Genomic DNA, 22,054 nt, shown 5'->3' with positions numbered 1-22,054 from the left:
CATGCCGTCCAACGCAGCCGCGGTAAGTCTTGGATCAGACAGGGTCCCTGTTACAACATGTCCTGACTGAGAGGCAGAGGCCATGGGTCCTCTGAGAGCATTTCTTGCAGTTCCGGGTACAGAGTCCTTCTTGGCCAATCCGGAGCAAAGAATATTGTTCACACTCCTCCGTTTATTACAATTCTCAGCCCTTGGGTCTGAGGGGAAGAGGAGGGAATATATAGACCGACTGGAACACCCACGGTGTTACTAGTGCGACCACAGCTATCGCCCGAGAGTCCCTTGACCCAGCGTAAAACCTTTTTTATCTTTTTATTGAGGTGGGACGCCATGTAGTCCACCTGAGGCAGTTTCCATCAATTTGCAAAACTGCGTGAAGACTTCCTGATGAAGTCACCACTTTCCCGGGTGGAGGTCGTGTCCACTCCTGGAATGAACACTGCTGACAGTGCGCTTACTTGATTCTCCGCCCAACGAAGAATTCTGGTGGCTTCTACCCTCGCCACCCTGCTCCTTGTGCCGCCCTGGCGGTTTACATGAGCCCCTGCGGTCTGACTGGATCAGAACCGGTTGGTCGCGAAGCAGGAACTCCGCTTGACTTAGGGCGTTGTATATGGCCCTTAGTTCCAGGATATTGATGTGAAGGCAAGTCTGTTGGCTTGACCACAAACCTTGGAATTTTCTTCCCTGTGTAACTGCCCCCCACCCTCGGAGGCTTGCATCCGTGGTCACCAGCACCCAGTCCTGAATGCCGAATCTGCGGCCCTCGAGAAGGTGAGCACTCTGCAGCCACCACAGGAGAGACACCCTGGCCCTGGGGGATAGGGTGATTAACAGATGCATCTGAAGATGTGATCCGGACCACTTGTCCAGTAAGTTCCATTGTCCTTGCATGGAACCAGCCGAAGGGGATGGCCTCGTATGATGCCATCATCCTTCCCAGGACTCGAGTGCAGTGATGCAGTGACACCTGTTTTGGTTTTCAATGGATTCCTGACCAGTGTCATGAGCTCCTGAGCTCTCTCTATCGGGAGATAAACCCTCTTCTGGTCTGTGTCTAGGATCATGCCTAGGCGAGGCAGAGGAGCTGTAGGAACCAACTGCGACTTCGGAATATATAGAATCCAGTCGTGTTGCCGTTTCACTTCCAGAGAAGGTGATACGCTGTCCAGCAACTGCTCTCTTGATCTCGCTTTTATGAGGAGATCATCCAAGTATGTGATAATAGTGACACCTTGCTTCCGCAGGAGCACCATCATATCCGCCATTACCTTGGTGAAATTGGTAATGACAATCCCGTACCGCAATTCTGAGGTACGCCTGATAAGGTGGATAAATGGGGACACGAAGGTATGCATCCCTTATGTCCCGATTCATTTCAGGCTTGCAATGACCGCTCTTAGCGATTCCATCTTGAACCTGAACCTATTCAGGTATATGTTCAGGGATTTTAATTCAATATGGGTCTAACCGAACCGTCTGGTTTCGGGATTATAACATGGTCGAATAATAACACCCTCTTGTTGAAGGAGGGGACCCTTGACCACCACCTGTTGAAGATACAATTTACGAATTGCAGTTAACACTGGCTCCCTCTCTTGGGGGGAAGCCCGCCGGGTCCTCGGTGAGGGGGCATCTTCTCACAGTCCAGCCTGTATCCCTGCGATACAATTTCTATTGCCCAGGGATCTAACAGGGAGTGAACCCACTTGTGGCTGAACTTACGAAGGCGTGTCCCCACCGGGCCTAGCTCCGCCTGTGGAGCCCCAGCGACATGCGGTGGATTTTTGTAGAGGCCGGGGAGGACTTCTGTTCCTGGGGACTAGCTGTGTTGTACAGCTTCTTTCCTCTGCCCCCGGCTCTGACAAGAAAGGACGCACCTCAGACTTTCTTGTTTCTTTATTCGAAAAGCTGCATTTAATAATGTCGTGCTTTCCTAGGATGTTCAGGAATATAAGGCAAAATATCAGAATTACCAGCTATAGCTGTGGAGACCAGGCCCGAGAACCTTTCTCCACACAATCCTCAGCCTTCCATATGCCTCTTAAGTCGGCATCATCTGTCCAATGTATATTCTACAGGACACGTCAAGCAGAAATCGACATAGCTTTTGTCTCTAGGACCCAGTATACTCATGTCCCTTTGGGCATGCTTTATAATTATATATCTATCACTTAAGACAGCATCTTAAAATATTTATATGCATACTAGGGTCTCAATCTCTGCTGATAAGGTACCTGTCCACGCTGCCACAGCGCTATAAACCCATGCCAACACAATCGCCGGTCTGGGTAGTATACTAGAATGTGCACACTATCTGCAGGATCCCTGAGAATAGCTAGTGCAAACAGGACACCCAAGGGGAAGATTCTCAACACATCCTGGCCCTAGTGGGGAAAGGATACAGCCTGAGAATTCTCTTGTGGGAAGCTGCCGTCTCTTGTCTGGAGATTCCCGCTCTTTTTCCTCATGAGAGGAGGGAAATTTACCTCAGCATTCTTCCCCTTAACATGTGTACTCTCGTGTCAGGGACAGATGAGTCATCAGTGATATGCAAATCATCTTTTATTCCAATAATCATATATTGAATATCTTTTAGCCCTCTTGGCTGTAACTTTGCATTATCGTAGTCGACAGTGGAGTTAAACTCCGTGTCGATACTTTGTTATTTTGGATAGTTAACATAGAGAGACTCTGAAGGACTCTGTGACATAGGGACAGACCAGGGTAGATTTCCTTTCTGTTCCCTAACCTTTTGTGCAATAATTTTACCTCAGCACTTACACATATCCAAACAGGTGTCGGCGTTGTTGACGGAGACACCCTCCCACACACTTATCCGCTCTATCACCTCCTTAGAGGAGCCTTTTACCTCAGACATGTCGACACACGCGTACCGACACACCACACACACAGGGGATGCTCTATTTGAAGACAGTTCCCCCACCAGGCCCTTTGGAGAGAAATGGGGATTTTTGTTTACTTACCGTAAAATCTCTTTCTCTGAGTCCATCTGGGGGACGCTGCGCCGTTACTTGTGGGTTAGAGGTGTGTGGTAGTGGAGATTGGCACAGAACTATCAAAAGCTGACTCCTCCCCCCTCTAACCCCTCCCATCTCCTTCCTGCTCAGCCCTGTTCAGTTAACGTTTAGCCAAGCCAAAGGAGATAGACCAGAATAAAAAATTAACCAATTAAACCAGACAAACTATGGGAGGGATCGCAGCGTCCCCCAGATGGACTCAGAGAAAGAGATTTTACGGTAAGTAAACAAAAATCCCCATTTCTCTGTCCTCCATCTGGGGGACGCTGCGCCGTTACTTGTGGGATTTCCCAAAGCAAGCTAATGAGAGGAGGGAGACGTTGACGGCATAGCCGTCTGTAAAATACGACGCCCAACAGAGGCAGTCTCCAAACTAAAAGTATGAAACCGGTAAAACTTTGTGAACGTATGGACTGACGACCAGGTCGCCGCCCTGCATAGTTGCTCAACAGATGCACCACCGCGAACAGCCCAAGACGCTCCAACTGCTCTAGTCGAATGAGCCCTAATTGAGTCAGGAACCGAAACGTTTGAGGACACGTAAGCCTGTCTGATGGCCGAAGTTACCCAACGGGCCACAGTGTTCTTAGAGGCAGGCCAACCTCGTTTGGGAGCATCAATCAATACCAGCAAGGAATCCGTACGACGGAAAGACTCCGTGCGAGACAAATAAATACGTAAGGCCCGAACAACATCCAAGAGAGCCAAATGGGAATCCTCCCCCTGAGAAGATGACGGATTAAAAGCTGGAAGAACGATGTCCTGATTTAAATGGAATGCTGAAACAACCTTTGGAAGAAATGAAGGTTTTGTCCGCAGCACCACCCGATTTTCATGAAACACTAACAAGGGTGGCCTGCAAGAAAGAGCCGCCAACTCAGACACTCGTCTAGCTGAGGCAATCGCCAAAAGAAAAACAACTTTTTGTGTTAGATAACGTAGTTCCACAGATTCTAGAGGTTCAAATGGAGACTTTTGAAGAGCCTTAAGTACCAAGTTTAAATCCCAGGGAGGAATCGGAGGAACAAAAGGTGGTTGAATTCGAAGTACCCCCTGCAGGAATGTTTGAACCTCTGGAATGATTGCTAATTTCTTTTGAAAAAGGACCGACAAGGCCGAAACCTGACCCTTCAGGGAAGAAAGTTTTAAACCTTTGTCAAGACCCTCCTGGAGAAAGGAGAGCAGGCGAGGAAGTCTAAACAAATGCGGAGTCAAGTTCCTTTTCTCGCACCAAGCAATGTAAATACGCCATACTCTATGGTAAATGCCAGAAGTCACCGGCTTTCTAGCCCGAATCATTGTCTGAACAACCGCACAAGAAAGGCCCTTTGCCTTCAGAATGTTGGATTCAAGAACCAAGCCGTCAAAGCCAGCCGATTTAAATCTGGGTGGCGACAAGGTCCTTGAAGAAGAAGATCTGGTCGCAGAGGGAGGCGCAAGGGATCTCCGACGACCATGCTGCTTAGAAGAGTGTACCACTGTCGGCGCGGCCAATCCGGAGCCACCAGAATTACTGCAAGGCCTTCTCGCCGAATGCGTTGGAGTAGACGTGGGAGCAGTGGAATTGGTGGGAACACGTAACCCAGCTGAAATTGCCACGGAGCTGTTAGTGCATCGATCAGAAATGCTTGAGGATCCTGAGTTCTTGATCCGTAAACCGGAAGTTTTTTGTTGAGGCGTGACGCCATCAGGTCTATGTCTGGCATTCCCCAGCGATCCACTAGAGAAAGAAACACTTCCTGGTGAAGTTCCCATTCTCCCGGATGAATCGTGTGACGACTCAAAAAATCTGCTTCCCAGTTTTCGACTCCCGGAATGTGAATTGCTGAAATCACGGGAATCCAATGCTCCGCCCACGTGAGAATCTGAGCAACCTCTCTCATTGCGGACCAGCTGCGAGTTCCTCCCTGTTTGTTGATGTAAGCCACTGCCGTGGCATTGTCGGATTGCACCCGAACTGGATGGCCCTGCACCATGGTCTGAATCCGAATGAGAGCATACCGGATCGCTCTCAATTCCAGAATGTTGATTTGTAGTTTTGACTCTTGATTGCTCCAGCGCCCCTGTAAATGATGAGTCTGGAACACTGCTCCCCAACCGCTGAGGCTTGCGTCCGTGGTTACCATCATCCAAGACCAGACCGTGAACGGCGCACCCTTCCTCAGATTGTGACTGTGAAGCCACCAGTAGAGCGACTGACGAGTTCTTATCGACAAGCGTATCAACTGCCGTTCGAGACGTGAATCCGTCCGAGTCCAACAGTGGAGAATCTGAGCTTGAAGAGGTCGGGCGTGGAATCTGGCGTATGGAACTGCCTCGAATGAGGATACCATCTTGCCCAGTACCTGCATGCATCTGAGGACTGATACTGCCGGCAATTTTAACAGGGTTCTGATTCTGGCTTGTAAGTCCTGAATCTTGTCTGTAGGAAGAAACACCTTCTGGCTGTTGGTGTCGAATAGAAGACCCAGAAAAACCATTTTCTGTGACGGGAGTAAAGACGACTTTGGAAAATTGATTATCCACCCGAACGACTGTAGAGTCTCTATCGTTAGACGCAGGTTCTGATTGAGAATCTCCGGTGACGGGGCCTTGATCAACAGGTCGTCCAAGTATGGGGTGATGTTGACCCCTTTGCAACGGAGAACTGCGACGACATGACCCAGGACCTTCGTAAACACCCGGGGAGCCGTGGAGAGACCAAAGGGAAGGGCCCGAAACTGAAAATGCCACGGACCTACTGCAAATCTCAGAAGGGATTGATGTCCTGTCCAAATTGGAACATGTAGGTATGCGTCCTTTATGTCTATTGAAGCCAAATATTCCCCTGGCTCCATGGCTGCGATAATGGAGCGAATGGATTCCATCCTGAATTTTTGGGATGAAAGGTACGGATTGAGAGCTTTTAGATTTAGAATGGGTCGAAACGAACCGTCCGGTTTGTCTACGAGAAAAAGACCCGAGTAAAAGCCCCGACCTCTCTGAGGAGCTGGGACCGGAAGGATTACTCCATTTTGTAATAATGTTGCTGTTGCCTGAAGGAGAGCTTGACGTCTGGAGGGGTCGTCTGGGAGAGGTGTGACAAATAGTCGGGCTGGGACTGCCTCTTCGAAATCCAACATATATCCTCTGGAAATGACCCCTATTATCCACCGATCTGGTTTCGATAGGAGCCACACTTCCCTGAAGCGAAGTAAACGAGCCCCAACCTGTATTGATCCCTCCAGAGGGCCCGAAGCGTCATGCCTCAGGCTTGTCGGCAGGCTTACTGGCCGGTCTGCGAGTAGCCTGAGCTCCTCTACCTCTGAATGATCCCCTCCGTGGAAATCTGGAGAAGGGTCGAAAGGACTGGAAGTTACCTCTGCCCTGCGTACGAAAGGACCGAAATCTTGTAGGCTTTGGTTTGTTAGGAGCAGACGGAAGGAAAGGGCTCTTTCCTCCCGTAGTATCTGAAATTATCTTCTTTAACTCTGATCCAAAGAGAAATTCGCCTTCAAAAGGAACTGCCGTCAAGGTCTGCTTTGAGTCCGAATCAGCATTCCAAACCCTAAGCCAAAGAGATCGTCTTGCGGATACTGTTAAGGCAGAAACACGGGACTGTAGCGCCACCGAATCCAATAAGGCTTCACCCACGTAAGTAAGGGCCTCAGAAATCTGATCTGCTAATTGAATGGCCTCCGACGGATCGTCTGACTGCATCCCAGATACAACCTGTGCAAGCCACTCATCAACGGCTTTAAGCACCCAGGCACTCGCCAGAACTGGACGGAGAGAGACACCTGATAAGGAAAACATAGATTTTAGTAATGCTTCTATCTTCCTATCGGTAGAGTCTTTTAAAGTCACAGACTGTACTGACGGAATAACCGTAGCTTTTGCTAAATGCGAAATAGGGGCGTCTACCTTTGGGGCAGTTTCCCAAAATTTTGTATCCTCCTCTGTAAAAGGATATAGAAATTTTAACTTTTTAGGCGCCTGGAAACGGGAATCCGGTTTTAGCCAGGGTTCTTTTAAAATATCCGCAAAGTGCGAGTAAGAAGGGAAGGCAGTAACCTGTCTCTTCTGTCGTTTGAAGAAAGAGGAAGAAGTCTAGGCTACTGCCTCATCCTGAATATTAAGGGTCTGACGAATGGCTTCTATTAGCAGCCTCACACCTGAACTAGTAGATAAATCCTCATCTTCCCAAGCCGAATTTTCGTCCCCTTCAGGATCTACCTCCCCTTCTTCCAATGGAGATGTCAGAGTATCTAACTCCTCTCCCGGAAATGCAATAGCGGGCAACGGCTGTGTTCGCTTAGAAGCCGCCGAACTACTGGCCGAATTTACAAATTTATTTACAGACTGAGTCAAATCAGTGAGACATTTTCCCATATTCTGGGCCCACAGCGGTTCCACCTGAGTCTGGGTCAAAGCTGCTTCCGACCTTGACTGACGCAAATCTGAAATTGCATCCACCATGGCCTTGACCCAAGGGGGCATTGACTGATCTGTGGATCTGGCCTGCTGATCTGCCGCTGGTGCACCCGAGCATGATGTACAGAGGGTCCCTGCATCAGCACTCCCCTTAGCCAGCTTTGTGCCACATTGTGAACATGAGAAATAAACCACTGAGGTTGTTTTTCCCTTTGTAGGTTTCTCTGGCTTGCTGGTCATCCCTTACTCTGGTGTACTATGTCCCCCAAGTTTGTTAACAAATATCTCTGAGGTTCAAATCCACTAGAATGTGCTTATGTTAATATGCTGCTTTAGCCCACCGGACTAGAGGAGACACTGTGATCCCCCCCCCCCTTTTATACTTGCGGTTTTATGTAATCCCCCTCCGTAGCACAGCGTCCCCCTGTCTGCAGGCAGAGAAGATGGCGCCGTGACCAGCAGCGCGCGCGCGGGCAGAGCTGAGCGGGAAGACGGCTCTGCCCGCCTGACGTCACTCCTCTCACTCTCCGTCAAAACCGGAAGTTCGGCTCCCGTGCGCCGCTACACAGAGCGGTTGTCACGGCAGCAGCAGTAACGGTCCAGGGAGTGAATAACACCCTCCCGGACCTAAACACAGTCCTCCACCTCACATTTCACCCCAGATCAGCCTCCGTGCTGTCTGTGGATGGTCGCGCGCTCCGGGGCGCGGGGGGGGCGCGGGGGGGGGGGGGGGGGGGCGGGTTGTGTATGTCCCCAATAAATTCCATTAGCAATAGGAAAATAGGGACAGCCCAATACTGTCAATGACAGATTGTGGCTGTCCTGTACCTGATGCTGCTTTCTTCTCTCTCTCTGAAGGCCCCAGTGACCAAGGTATAGTGGCCTCCATGCAGCAGTCTGGAATGGGATACTAACCCCTTCCACTGTTATACCTGTCACCTGTAAACAGGGACTAGGTATTTGTGAAAGAAGAAATAAAAAAATCTAAAGAGAAATAAAAACTGTGTCTGTACTCCACAGGCACAAAACTAAAACTGAACAGGGCTGAGCAGGAAGGAGATGGGAGGGGTTAGAGGGGGGAGGAGTCAGCTTTTGATAGTTCTGTGCCAATCTCCACTACCACACACCTCTAACCCACAAGTAACGGCGCAGCGTCCCCCAGATGGAGGACAGAGAAAGAGAGAGAGTATGCCAGCACACACCACAGCGCTATATAATACAGGGATGTACACTATACTGAGTGATTTTTCCCCTATAGCAGCTTATATACACAGTTTTGCGCCTAAATTTATGTGCCCCCCCCTCTCTTTTTTACCCTTTGTGTACCAGGATACTGCAGGGGAGAGCCTGGGGAGCTTCCTTCCAGCTGAGCTGTGAAGAGAAAATGGCGCCGGTGTGCTGAGGAAGAAGGCCCGGCCCCCTCAGCGGCGGGCTTCTGTCCTTTTATGTACTGTAATGGCGGGGGTTAATGCACATATACAGTTTATCAGACTGTATTATGTGCTTTTCGCCAAGTAAGGTAATCTAATTGCTGCCCAGGGCGTCCCCCCCCGCATCCCCCCCCCCCACCCCCACCCCCAGCGCCCTGCACCCATCAGTGACCGGAGTGTGTGGTGTGCTAAGGGAGCAATGGCGCACAGCTGCAGTGCTGTGCGCTACCTTAATGAAGACTGGAGTCTTCAGCCGCCGATTTTCAACTTCTCTTCGTTCTTCTGGCTCTGCAAGGGGTACGGCGGCGCGGCTCTGGGACCGGACGACCGAGGACTGGGCCTGTGTTCGATCCCTCTGGAGCTAATGGTGTCCAGTAGCCTTAGAAGCCCAAGCTAGCTGCAAGCAGGTAGGTTCGCTTCTCTCCCCTCAGTCCCACGTAGCAGTGAGTCTGTTGCCAGCAGATCTCACTGAAAATAAAAAACCTAACAAATACTTTCTTTTTTAGGAAGCTCAGGAGAGCCCCTAGGGTGCATCCAGCTCTGGCCGGGCACAGATACTAACTGAGGTCTGGAGGAGGGGCATAGAGGGAGGAGCCAGTGCACACCAGATATAGTACCCAATCTTTCTTTTAAGAGTGCCCAGTCTCCTGCGGAGCCCGTCTATACCCCATGGTCCTTACGGAGTACCCAGCATCCACTAGGACGTCCGAGAAATTTTAGGCAAAGTTAATAATAGGAATAGTGTAGCTCTACGGGATAGAAAGCTAGCGGAATGCTATTGGGGGGGAGAACAGTAACTACGTAGGTGGTACAACTGGTAGTAGCGCTAGAAGGCAGGTGCCATTAGGTCTGCATGACGCCATCTGTCTGTGAGCACCTAGAGCCCTGTACCTTGTCCGCAGACTGCTGCAGCTGTGCTGTAACCCGGGCAGAGTCATCGCGGCTCTTAGTCAGGGCTCTGTCCTTCTCCACCAGCTCTGCCTGGGATTTCTCTAACAGGGTCCGAGTCTCCTGGAGTTTGTGGAGGTGATTCTTCAGCTCTCTCTCTTGAACTTGCAGGCGCAGTTCCAGCTCGGTAACTTTGGTTCTCAGCTCTATGAAAGGAAGTAAACACATGATAATTAGCAGTCGTTTAATTAGTTTAGCTATCGTTATGCAGCATCAGTACGTCCTATTACATGAGGTCTGCTTCACCATCACCAGATCCCAGCTGGGGGCTGACAGACATGGCAGAGCAGTCAGGACCAACTGTAATAACCGGGCAGGAGAATGAGGCTGTAGGTCAGAAAACAATGGATAATACTCACTGATAATTCTGTTTCGGCGAGAGACTCTGTGGCAGCCGTTACCTTGGGTTAGTGACCCATTCAGGAAGTTATTTCCAGGGACCACCCACCTGGCGTACATAGCCCGCCTCCTTCTCTTCCCCCTTGTCTCCTCTTACCTAAACCCAATGAATGGGGGCATTCTATGGGATACTATGGAGTTTCGCCAAGAAATGGAATTATCGGTGAGTACAATCTATTATTTTCTTCTTCATTCTTTCATGGCAGCCATTAACTTGGGATATACCAAAGCAGAATACAGGGAGAACTAGTAATCAGTCAAGACTTCAAGGTATGGTACATACTTTTACAAGTGCAATTTATTATTAAACTACCCCCTGCAGTACTTGACTTCCAAGTGGGCGTTTGTAATATCTAAAGCATACCGACTCCATAACTTATGTATATAGAACCAGGCAGGTCCTAGCTGAACACCTGAGGTCATTACTGCCCTAGTCGAGAGCACCTTAAAGACTTCCGGCCCCTTACGCCCTTCTTTGTGATAACAAAGACAATTAATTTTATAATCCATCTTCCAATGGTCTGGAGAAGCGAAGCAGCTTTGTATTTATGCCGGTTACCATCAGAGCCACCTCTGGGCAACCAAATCCTTACCATGGCCTGGAACATCTATGCATTCAGCTCCCAGTTCCCTGGAGTGACCTGCTATCTGCCGAGACCGTCTGCTGTAACAGGGTGCCGACAGGGAAATCAGGTGCTCTCTGTCCATGCCATGATTCTAGTTACTTTGCTCATTAAAGGCCAGCGTTTGGTACCGCCCTGGCGGTCAAGTAGGCCACTAATGCCAAATTGTTTGAGAATACTTTCAGCTGAACTCATTCCGAGTGGTCCAGAGGACGTCTTATTGCTTTCATAGTGTTTTCCTTTCTCGCTGGTTTAGAGAAAAACGCTCTCTCTTAGGGATCCAATATCCTAGTACTATGTGCTGCAACAAATGTGCGCCCAACCCTGACGCAATTGCGTCTGTTGTTAATATCGGGTACTGTGGCAGCGATAGCGAAGTTGATCCATTTTCCACCAACTCAGAGACATCCTTGTGGATTGTTCCAGCTGTAGTATAGAGGCTTCTTCCACTGTACATAAACGTATCCCATTACAGTTTTGTCATTCACCCTCTCGCCCAAGGAACGATATCCATCCCTGAGATCTTACCCAGGAGAGGACACCCTGTGTGCATCTGGATACTGTCTCAGAGTTATACAGATGTGGATGACTCCTGGGTGTTTTCCATCACCCTTATGAGAGTGTTATTGCATGCTGTAAAGTATCTCCTTGTACACCTAGAACCTGTCGTGCTGGTGTTAGCTGGCTCTTTCCCACCTCATGATCCAGTCCCAGTACTGGAGAAATTCTGTTGTCTGGTCCATTTTGTACCATTGCCTCCGATTTCCCAGAGACCAGCACATCGCTGAAGTATGGCCAGACCGATATTTCTTGTTTCCTTATACGAGTCTCCACTAAAACAACAACTACAAGATTTACAAAGACTGAAGAAAACAAGAACACACAGATTTGAAGCTCACCTTGATTTTGGATCTTAAGTTGATCATTTGCTGGGTTGCTGTAGGAGTCGCAGAAACTTCGGTTACAATTGTCCGGCTTAAAGCTTCTTTTGCTCGGCGTCTCCTCTTGCTCCCACGGGCACTGGGTTGTAGGGAAACTTCTCTTCAGTGAAGAATCATGGTTGCCGGATGGCGCCCGACTCGGTGTCGGCTCTTGTTGCCAAGAGAACACAGAGGAGGAGGTCTGGTGTCGTGCAATGTCGCGGTGATTCATGGTGTTTTGGGAAGGGGGTTGAGAAGAATGGTTTACCATCTACAGGAGAAAGTAAACGTTCCAAATGAAGTATTGGCCATTAAACATTTGGTAACAGAACAGTCATGATGTGAACGAGCTGCGAATAATTATATGGAACGCAATGAAGACAGAACTGCAGGATCATTTTAAGAAGCTAATTTCATAAATAAGGATGAGAATAATAATCAACCACGGGTATTATAAGGAATAGTGCACCCCATACTGAAGAATATAATTATATTTAAAGCCACCTAGGTGCATGAAAGATATTGGAATGGGATACGTACAATTTATCCGCAGACGGGATGCCGACTGTCATTATCCCGACAGCGGGATCCTGTCCGCCAGAATGCCGGCAGTGGGGGGCGTGGCTTGACACAGCACGGTGTAGGCAGCTTCCTGCCAGAGCTCCTGCTAATATCCTGATCTATCTCCTGTTTCCCTGGTGTTCTGTGGCTGAAAACTTCTGCAGGAGTGCAGTGCCCCCCTCTGCTCCTGCAGTGTGAATTTGGGGATCCTCTGTGCCAAGAGTCCTAACTTACTGGCTGGTGAAGTGTGTGACTGGATCCTGAGGCAGACTCTGCTCTGTGTGGCTGTTGTTCCTTCTGCAGCTCTGCCCTCACTCAGCTGCTGGGGCCAGTGTGCTCAGGGCTGGTGAGCTTGTATTATACACAGCACACATTGCACTGCCTGTCCCCTTCTCCCCTGGTGCGGATATTACTGAGCACATAGTATTACAGAGACAACACTCCCTGTGAACTTGGGACAGAGCTTTAACTATAACCGTAGTGCAGGGAAGAGCACTGTATGCCTGGCGCCCTCTCACCTCTAGAACACATTTGCTGGACTCACACGCCTGCGTTCTGTGGATGAGCCGAGCTCCTGTGTGTATAACTCTGCTCCCTTTCTACCAGTGGATCTTCCTCTTGCTCCTACAGTATATTGCTTCTTCCCCCTGCAGCCATGTTTAATGCTGTTCATACTTCTGGACATTCGGTCTCAATCATCCTGAAGGCTATCGCGGAATCCGAGCAAAGGGTTCTTGATATGTTTGGAGTAGAGACTGTTGCAGTAACTGGTTCTCCTGTGGGGTCCACCTGCCCGCCGGTGCTGCTACCCTCGGAACCTTTGGGGGAGCTTGTATCTGTGGTGCCTGCCGCTCCGCTACAGTCGATGCTTAATGCTGGAGGTTCCTCCGACGAACGCATTGTGAACAAAATGGGGGAGTTGCGGATTCTTCCTGCGCATATTCACCGTTATTTGCAGTGGGTGATGGCGCGTGGGATGTCGGTGACTGCCTCCGTCTCATCGTTGGTGACTATATGGACCTCCATTGCAATTTTCTTTGAGGGTCCGCAGTGTGACCTCCTTGGTAATGGGGGAGAACTGTATTGTATCATTTCGCAGTTAATTGTGATGTTTGGGAGAGGGACGGTTCTCCATTCTACATTTACCGTGGAACTGTGGCCTATGCTCTTATCTATCCGGCTAATGCGGTGCAGGATGGTTGATGGCTCCACTACTTTCCTGACTACTGCTCGTGTACCGCTAAATGACTTGATTCCAGAGTGGGCTTATCCTCCGGACTGATTTTCTTTCTTTCCAAGTCTGTATAATACCTCACTGGTTACCGGGTCCTTGGCTGTGTTCTATTTTATTGTTGATACTTTCTTAAATACTATGTTCTATTCTGTTTTTTGTATGTCTTACCATTGATATAATTTCGTTATTTGATGGTTCTAAGATATGTTTTATTTGACTATCGCTTATTTAAGGGTTACATATCCCTATATACTGTTGTATCTGTAGGGTGCTACCAGAACTATTCCTTATATTTCCGGGTCGCTTATCATATCTCCATATTTGCATATTCATTTTTTATTTTTTATTCTCATATGAGGGAGATCTACTCTATTTACTGTTCGGCCATATTTCTTCTTTTTTTTTTTTATTTGCCCCAGTCACTTATTTTTTTCATTAATCCTGGTATTAGGGAAGGGAGGGAGGAGGGAGGGGGGGGTGTTAGACAGTTAGGTCACGTAGTTTAATGGGGGGTGGGAGGGGGGGTTGGGGATCCAGGTATACCTAGGTTGGGGATAGGCTATACAGGGTGGGGGGTTTTGAGGTGGTTTGTTTTGGGGGGTTTTGTTTTTTGTTCTATATTGTAGGGATTTTTGTTTTATCTCTATGAGCAGCAGAGGTCTTAGGATTTTAATTATTTCTTATCTTTTTTTTTTTTCCTGTATACTCAGGCAGGTGTTTTATCTATAGTTTGCAGTGCCAATACTTTTGTGTTTTTCTACGCCTCATGGGTCAGTCTTTTTTTTATTTTATCATTTTATCCTCAATGTGTGAGCTTACATGGCGCCTGTGGGCTCTTACTGTTACGGCTTATTGCTATAATGTGGGGCGTATTGTATATCCTGTACTATTAGACGTGTACTGCAATTGTATTCTGTGTCTCCTGTCTGACCGTACTTCTGATTGCATCCTGCACACTTTACTATACCTGCCGGTATTCTTTGTTTTATATGTATACTATTTTTATTTTTTTAATTCATTTTATTCTTTTTGGGATGTTCATTTAAAACTTTCAATAAAAAATACGCAATTTAAAAAAAAAGAAGGCTCCATGCAGGCTCGCTGCGCTCGTCACACTGTGCGCACATTGGCTCGCTACAGGTTATATTCTCCCTCTATGGGTGTCGTGGACACCCACAGAGGAAGAATAGCCTGTGTCGCCGGTATTCCACCGCATTTTGGGAATCCGGTGTCGGTATTGTGACCGCCGGGATCCCGACTGGCGGTATTTTAACCGCTTCCCATTTGAAAAAAAAAAAAAAAAAAAAAAAAATTATATATATTATATATATACACATACACACACATACATACATATATAGTGTTCACTCTAGGCTGTTTTAGCAGGGCGCCGCGCCCTGCCCGTTTTTTAGCAGGCAAAACCCGCCCTGCCCCTTTTGCGGCGCCCTGCTAGAACAGCCGCCCGCTTCCTGCCCTCCCAGCGTGTAAAGATGCCGTGCGCATATGCGCGGCATCCATTCACGCATTGGGACGGAGGTGCTGGGCACGCCCCCAACAGTGACGTCGCCGGCCACAGACGCGCTCTATAGTAGCGTCTGTGGGCCGCACGGCCCACTAAAGGGACGTAGGCGTGGTCACGCCCCCTAATTTGCGTGGCCGCGCCCCCGTTTCGGCCGCGCGCACATATGCCCCCGGAGTCCAGCGCCATGCCCCTTTTCACTGCTAGAGTGAACACTATATATATATATATATATATATATATATTTACACACCTGCAAGTTGCAGGCAGCGGCGACATTTCAGCGGTTTAACAGCTACTGTATAATGAATGTGGTAATTTTTTAAAAGCCAAAAACAACCTGGTTTTGCCTTTTACAAAACCTCCACTTTATATATAGCAGATAAGTGGCCGTAATCTCACAGCTGCGGGCTATTATATACAACCTGTACTCCCAGAACGTCTTATATTATACATAGTGGGTAAAGATATATACACTAGGGGGCGATGTCACTCCGGGAAAAGTGATTTCATTCATCCAATATTATAATTCTTACTTTAATCTGAAGAAGTTTTAGCTCTGTTTCCAGCCTCTTCCTCTCTTCCACCTCGGCGCCGTACTTCTCCTGCAGCTCCTCGTACTTAGGATCTGACAAACAGAAGGACTGCGTTACACAATCTTCTCTTTCAGTAGCAATTTAATTGCCAATAAGAAAGGGAAAATGACACTTACCGCTGAACGTAACGGGTGTAAATGAGACAGTAACACTCTTCTGAGGAGTAACGCAGACAGACATGTCCCCGGCATTAAACGATTGCTGGCTTCTCTCCAAGTCATTCTTATACCTGTATCACAGAGATGCCAACGTTACAAGACAAACAGTCAGTAAGCAAGCAACGTATACTGGCATAATAATAACAACCGGATTGTGCCTACAAAACGCCCTTTGCCTATTTGTGCCCAGGTGGAATGACACACCACACATAGATAGATAGATAGATAGATAGATAGATAGATAGATAGATAGATAGATAGATAGATAGATAGATAGATAGATAGATAGATAGATAGATAGATCTATCTTCTGGACCAATGAGTACTCCACAATAATGTCTACTTTTCTCCTGCCACTGGGTCACACTCCAAACCCTTTAATTGTGACAGGATTGTTATTTGGTAGCATTCGACCACAGTGTTTTATTGTATCATTGTGCTGACCTCAGAACTGCACAATTGTAGTCCTGCTACAATTGTGCAGTTCTGAGGTCCGCACAATGGTGGTCATTCCGAGTTGATCGCTAGCTGCATTCATTCGCTGTGAAGCGATGAGGCAAAAAAAACGACACTTCTGCGTATGCGGCGCAATGTGCACGCGCGTCGTACTATTACAACGAACTATGTAGTTTCACACAAGGTCTAGCTAAGCATTTCAGTCGCACTGGTGGCCGCAGAGTGATTGACATGAAGAGGGCGTTTCTGTGTGTCAACTGACCGTTTTCAGGGGGTGTTTGGAAACACGCAGACGTGCCAGGAAAAACGCAGGCGTGGCTGGGCGAACGCAGGGCGGGTGTGTGACGTCAAAACAGGAACTGAACAGTCTGAAGTGATCGCAAGCGCTGAGTAGGTTTTGAGTTACTCTGAAACTGCACAAAAAAAAACTTTGCAGCCGCTCTGCGATCGTTTCGATCGCACTTCTGCTAAGCTAAGATACACTCCCAGTGGGAGGCGGCATAGCGTTTGCACGGCTGCTAAAAACTGCTAGCGAGCGAACAACTCGGAATGACCACCCATGATACAATAAAACACTTTGGTCGATGCTACCACATTAGAGGCCAGCATTGTAGATTTTGAATTCAAATTAAATGAAACATTTATCTAGACAGCTGTACGACTGAATAATTGGCTGTATGCATGCATGCGGTCTGTATGCTAACTGCACATAGTAACGTCTTACATGTATGTTACCCAACATGCTAACCTTTTCAGCTCCTGCTCCAGCTTCTCGATGTGTTTCTTGCTGGCGCCCAGCTGCCCCTCTAGGATGTTGACCTGAGTCTCTTTCACCTGCTGTTCGTGGGTCAGTTTCTGTCTGGTCTTCTCCAGGTTGTCACATAATTCTATTAAACTCTGGTTCTCTCTTTTCAGCGCAGTTACTTCTCCTTTCTCACTTTCAACCTGTTCCGTGCAGCCACAACATAGAGAAAACAATTAATAGAAGCCACAGGATATCCCGATCCTGTTTGTTTGGGCGCATGGTGCACTTCACGTCGCAGCTTTGGCGTGTCACGAGACAAATGCTGTACGCGTGTTTATTAACCGACCAATCGTCTGTCTGAGGCCAGAGCGCAGCAGATAACCATGATGACGGAAAGGATGAGGCCAGCGCAATCATACTTCCCGCGTCGGCGCTGTTACTCTCTCCCGTCGTCCTACCTTTTGTTTCTGTTTCTGTATGGCCGCCTCCAGAGACTCCAGTTGGAACTGACGCTGCTGGCGGTCCTTCTTCAGTTTGTCCACCTGACCCTCCAGCTCCTGTATCTTGTGCAGGGTCTTCGTGGGCAGACCCTCCTTCCACTCTTCCACCACCCAACTCATGGTCCTGCTATGCGGCAACGCCTCCAATCAAATATCTGAAATGGAAAAGAAAAACAAGATTACGTAATAGAGCTTTACATAAGGAGAATAAATAACATAGGTAATTGGTGGCACAGTGGCTAGCACTTCTGCATCAAAGCACATAGGACATAGGTTCAAATGCAACCTTGGCCATATATGTGTGGAGTTTGTATGTTCTCCTGTATTTGCGGCATGTTCCTCTCACACTCAAAACAGCTCCACTGTGGAAGTCCCTGATGACTGACATATTCTTTGTGTAATAGGTGTGCACTATTTTACTACTCATACAATCCACAAGCAGATACGATAACCATACATAGGAATATTGCTCAAATTAGGGACTCTGTGTCCATTTTATACTTGTTATATACAAGTACAGAAAGAGACACTACTATCAAATTGTACCAGTAGCACCATAAGTGATCTCAACTGATCATGAGCACTGCAGGTATGGGGGAACTAGGGCCTTCATTCCGAGTTGTGCGCTCGCAAGCTGCTTTTAGCAGCTTTGCACACGCTAAGCCGCCGCCTACTGGGAGTGAATCTTAGCATAGTAAAATTGCGAACGAAAGATTAGCAGATTTGCGAATAGACACTTCTTAGCAGTTTCTGAGTAGCTCCAGACTTACTCCTACACTGCGATCAGTTCAGTCAGTTTCGTTCCTGGTTTGACGTCACAAACACTCCCAGCGTTCGCCCAGACACTCCCCCGTTTCTTCAGACACTCCCGCGTTTTTCCCAGAAACTGCAGCGTTTTTTCACACACCCCCATAAAACGGCCAGTTTCCGCCCAGAAACACCCACTTCCTGTCAATCACATTACGATCACCAGAACGAAGAAAAAACCTTGTAATGCCGTGAATAAAATTCCTAACTGCATAGCAAATTTACTTGGCGCAGTGCGAACATTGCGCAATTAGCGGAAAATCGCTGCGATGCGAAGAAAATTACAGAGCAAACAACTCGGAATGACCACCTAGGTGCAACGTGCCTTGCCTGCAACGGCCGAGAGGCACTCTCTTACCTTATATATCCTAGCCCTGTCACTTTGCTTTGTACAGGTGTGTCCTCATACACATCTTTACGCCACATGGCGATACGCCCAGCGCATTGAGATGCTCCGAAAGAGCAACACACCATATTTTTCTTTCCATTTTGTGCTCACGTGACGCTGAGCTGCGAATGTAACCGCAGAGGAATTATATACACGTACACAGTTGCAGATGAAGTGCATTACTCGGCGTTAGGAACAGCCGCGGACGCTCGCATCAGAGCCCGCGTTACAGATAAAGGTCTCACACAGATGTACAGACGTCGCGCTACCCCAGTGGTCAGTGTACACTAGCTGCGCAGTTGTCGCTCCTCGTTGTTTTATGTGAATAAGAACGTGAGTGCACGGGAACTGGCGCTCAGAGAGGCCGGGTTATTTGCCGCAACTGAAGCCATAGTAAAAAACGAGTCATCTGTATATCACAGTGCGGACATGTGTAACGCAGACAGTCAGAAAGGTGATACATTGGGGGAGATGTATTATCCTGTCCCTGATCTCCGCGCTAAGTGACATCACCACGTGTCGCCACTTACCGCAGCTTGCCCTCGCTCTGGAACATATTAGAAACAGAGGGGGAGCTGAATCAAAGCTTGGAGAGTACCAACCAATCAGCTCATATCTGTCAATAGGAGCTGATTGGTTGGTACTTTCTCTCTCGCCAAGGCTTGATACATATCCTCCCAGTAACCCACCCCTCCGGCGATCTGTCGCCTACTGCAATACAGAATGTCTCCTAGGCGGCCGCAAGATCCCATCAGATTGTGAGACCTCACCGCAGACGGCACATGCTCGAGGACATCCGGTGGCGGGACTGGTGAGCAGCCATAGCGCTATCCGCAGGAACTTGTTATCATCTGCTTTCCACTTATTCCCCTTTTACACTGGCGACCCGGGTCCAGGCGTGGACACCGAACAAGGGATTCACACCGTGTCACAGCGACCCGACGTCACATTTACTCTGCAGGCTGCACCTCTGCCGACGCTAGGAGATGACATCATCTACAAGCGCCAGTGAGCCGCCTCTCCATAGGCTTGTAACCAAAAACTGCCCCAGAGAGGGGTGATCACTGCCCGATACATATGTGATACATTGTTACACCGAGGACACGCTCAGCCATTCACATATCACACCGGCTGTTACTGATCTGCCTGGCCATGCTGGGACTTGTAGTGCTACAGCAGCAGATACATATGTGATACATTGTTACACGGAGGACACGCTCAGCCATTGGTGTAAGGGCTGTATATGGGCAGCTAGGAGCTCACATCACTGTAATGTCACACCGGCTGTTACTGATCTGCCTGGCCATGCTGGGACTTGTAGTGCAGCAGCAGATACATATGAGATACATTGTTACACGGAGGACACGCTCAGCCATTGGTGTAAGGGCTGTATATGGGCAGCTAGGAGCTCACATCACTGTAATGTCACACCGGCTGTTACTGATCTGCCTGGCCATGCTGGGACTTGTAGTGCAGCAGATACATATGTGATACATTGTTACACGGAGGACACGCTCAGCCATTGGTGTAAGGGCTGTATATGGGCAGCTAGGAGCTCACATCACTGTAATGTCACACCGGCTGCTACTGATCTGCCTGGCCATGCTGGGACTTGTAGTGCAGCAGATACATATGTGATACATTGTTACACGGAGGACACGCTCAGCCATTGGTGTAAGGGCTGTATATGGGCAGCTAGGAGCTCACATCACTGTAATGTCACACCGGCTGTTACTGATCTGCCTGGCCATGCTGGGACTTGTAGTGCAGCAGCAGATACATATGAGATACATTGTTACACTGAGGACACGCTCAGCCATTGGTGTAAGGGCTGTATATGGGCAGCTAGGAGCTCACATCACTGTAATGTCACACCGGCTGCTACTGATCTGCCTGGCCATGCTGGGACTTGTAGTGCAGCAGATACATATGTGATACATTGTTACACGGAGGACACGCTCAGCCATTGGTGTAAGGGCTGTATATGGGCAGCTAGGAGCTCACATCACTGTAATGTCACACCGGCTGTTACTGATCTGCCTGGCCATGCTGGGACTTGTAGTGCAGCAGCAGATACATATGTGATACATTGTTACACGGAGGACACGCTCAGCCATTGGTGTAAGGGCTGTATATGGGCAGCTAGGAGCTCACATCACTGTAATGTCACACCGGCTGCTACTGATCTGCCTGGCCATGCTGGGACTTGTAGTGCAGCAGATACATATGTGATACATTGTTACACCGAGGACACGCTCAGCCAATGGTGTAAGGTCTGTATATGGGCAGCTAGGAGCTCACATCACTGTAATGTCACACCGGCTGCTACAGATCTGCCTGACCATGCTGGGACTTGTAGTACTGCAGCAGCACACGGTGACAGCTGGTATCTATATGAGCCCGGCATAAGTATATGGGAGACCACACTCAGGGGAGCCCGCACTCACCTGTCACCCGCTGCAGCCCGGCGGCAGCGCCCGTCAGCCTCCTCACTCACTCCGTGTAACTAACCACCGCGCCGCTCACACAACACAAACCGATGTAACGTCCGCTGCCATTGGCCCGCACGCAAGCGCACGCAGCCGCTGATTGGTCAGAGTGCAGCAAAACAGGCCGCCCCCTCTCCCCGCCCCGGACACATCAGTGGATCAGCAAAGCGGAGGGGGCGTGGCTACAGTTCAAATCAGCCAGGGGGTTTGTAACACTGCCCGCGGTTGGCTGCCGGGAAGGGGCGTGCGATTGGCCGCCAGTTACTGGCAGGAGGACCAATTAGGAGGCTTCGCGCGGAGTTTAAAAGATGGCGGCTGTTGTGTATAGTAACATAGCACAGTATGATGAGGAGGCCATACTGAGATTTTGGGAGGTTCCTGGGGGCAGCAGTGAGTTACTGTAACCCAGGACCTGTTATTGGGCACAGTGAGTGCCAGAGCTGCCTGGGAAGCCTGACACTTATTCCTGGCTGGCTGGGGGATTCTCTTTTCTTTATAAAGAAAGCCTGATATGATGTAATGGCGTAACTGCGGTGTGTGCGCACGCTACAGCTAACATGCGTGGCGCACATTAAATGTGACATGAATGCACCACAGTGCCGGGACATATACGAGGAACCGGAGTGTAACAGTAACTAGGAGGAGGAGCCGCTGAGGTGATGCGGAACCATATATCTACTCCCCCGCTGAACACTTATCCATAGAGACGGCCAATGGCCGGTCCCGTATCGATATTCCAGATTGGCACGGGATCACCACATCTGAATTGATGCTTTCTAAAAAAAAAAACTTTTAACGCAATATCGAAAATTTGTGAGCATCACGAT

The 22,054-nt window shown here is 48.8% G+C and overlaps 1 protein-coding gene across 1 annotated transcript in view; it reads right to left on the bottom strand.

Moving 5' to 3' along the window:
• Nucleotides 1-21,443, bottom strand: part of CENPF (centromere protein F) — a 67,331-nt gene extending 45,888 nt beyond the window's left edge. The window contains exons 1-7 of the mRNA XM_063919084.1: nt 21,186-21,443; nt 17,502-17,698; nt 17,047-17,243; nt 15,801-15,913; nt 15,625-15,716; nt 11,754-12,045; nt 9,776-9,978 (exon numbers count right to left, since the gene is read on the bottom strand). Coding sequence (XP_063775154.1) covers nt 9,776-9,978; nt 11,754-12,045; nt 15,625-15,716; nt 15,801-15,913; nt 17,047-17,243; nt 17,502-17,663 — 1,059 coding nt within the window. The 5' untranslated portion in view covers nt 17,664-17,698; nt 21,186-21,443. The remainder of the gene's footprint in view (nt 1-9,775; nt 9,979-11,753; nt 12,046-15,624; nt 15,717-15,800; nt 15,914-17,046; nt 17,244-17,501; nt 17,699-21,185) is intronic.
• Between the last annotated feature and the right edge of the window lie 611 nt (nt 21,444-22,054).

This window comes from Pseudophryne corroboree, chromosome 4 (assembly GCF_028390025.1).
Source record: "Pseudophryne corroboree isolate aPseCor3 chromosome 4, aPseCor3.hap2, whole genome shotgun sequence".
In the NCBI taxonomy this organism is placed as follows: domain Eukaryota; kingdom Metazoa; phylum Chordata; class Amphibia; order Anura; family Myobatrachidae; genus Pseudophryne; species Pseudophryne corroboree.
Note: the sequence above shows the minus strand (reverse complement) of the source record. Positions and strands in the feature narration are given on the sequence as shown.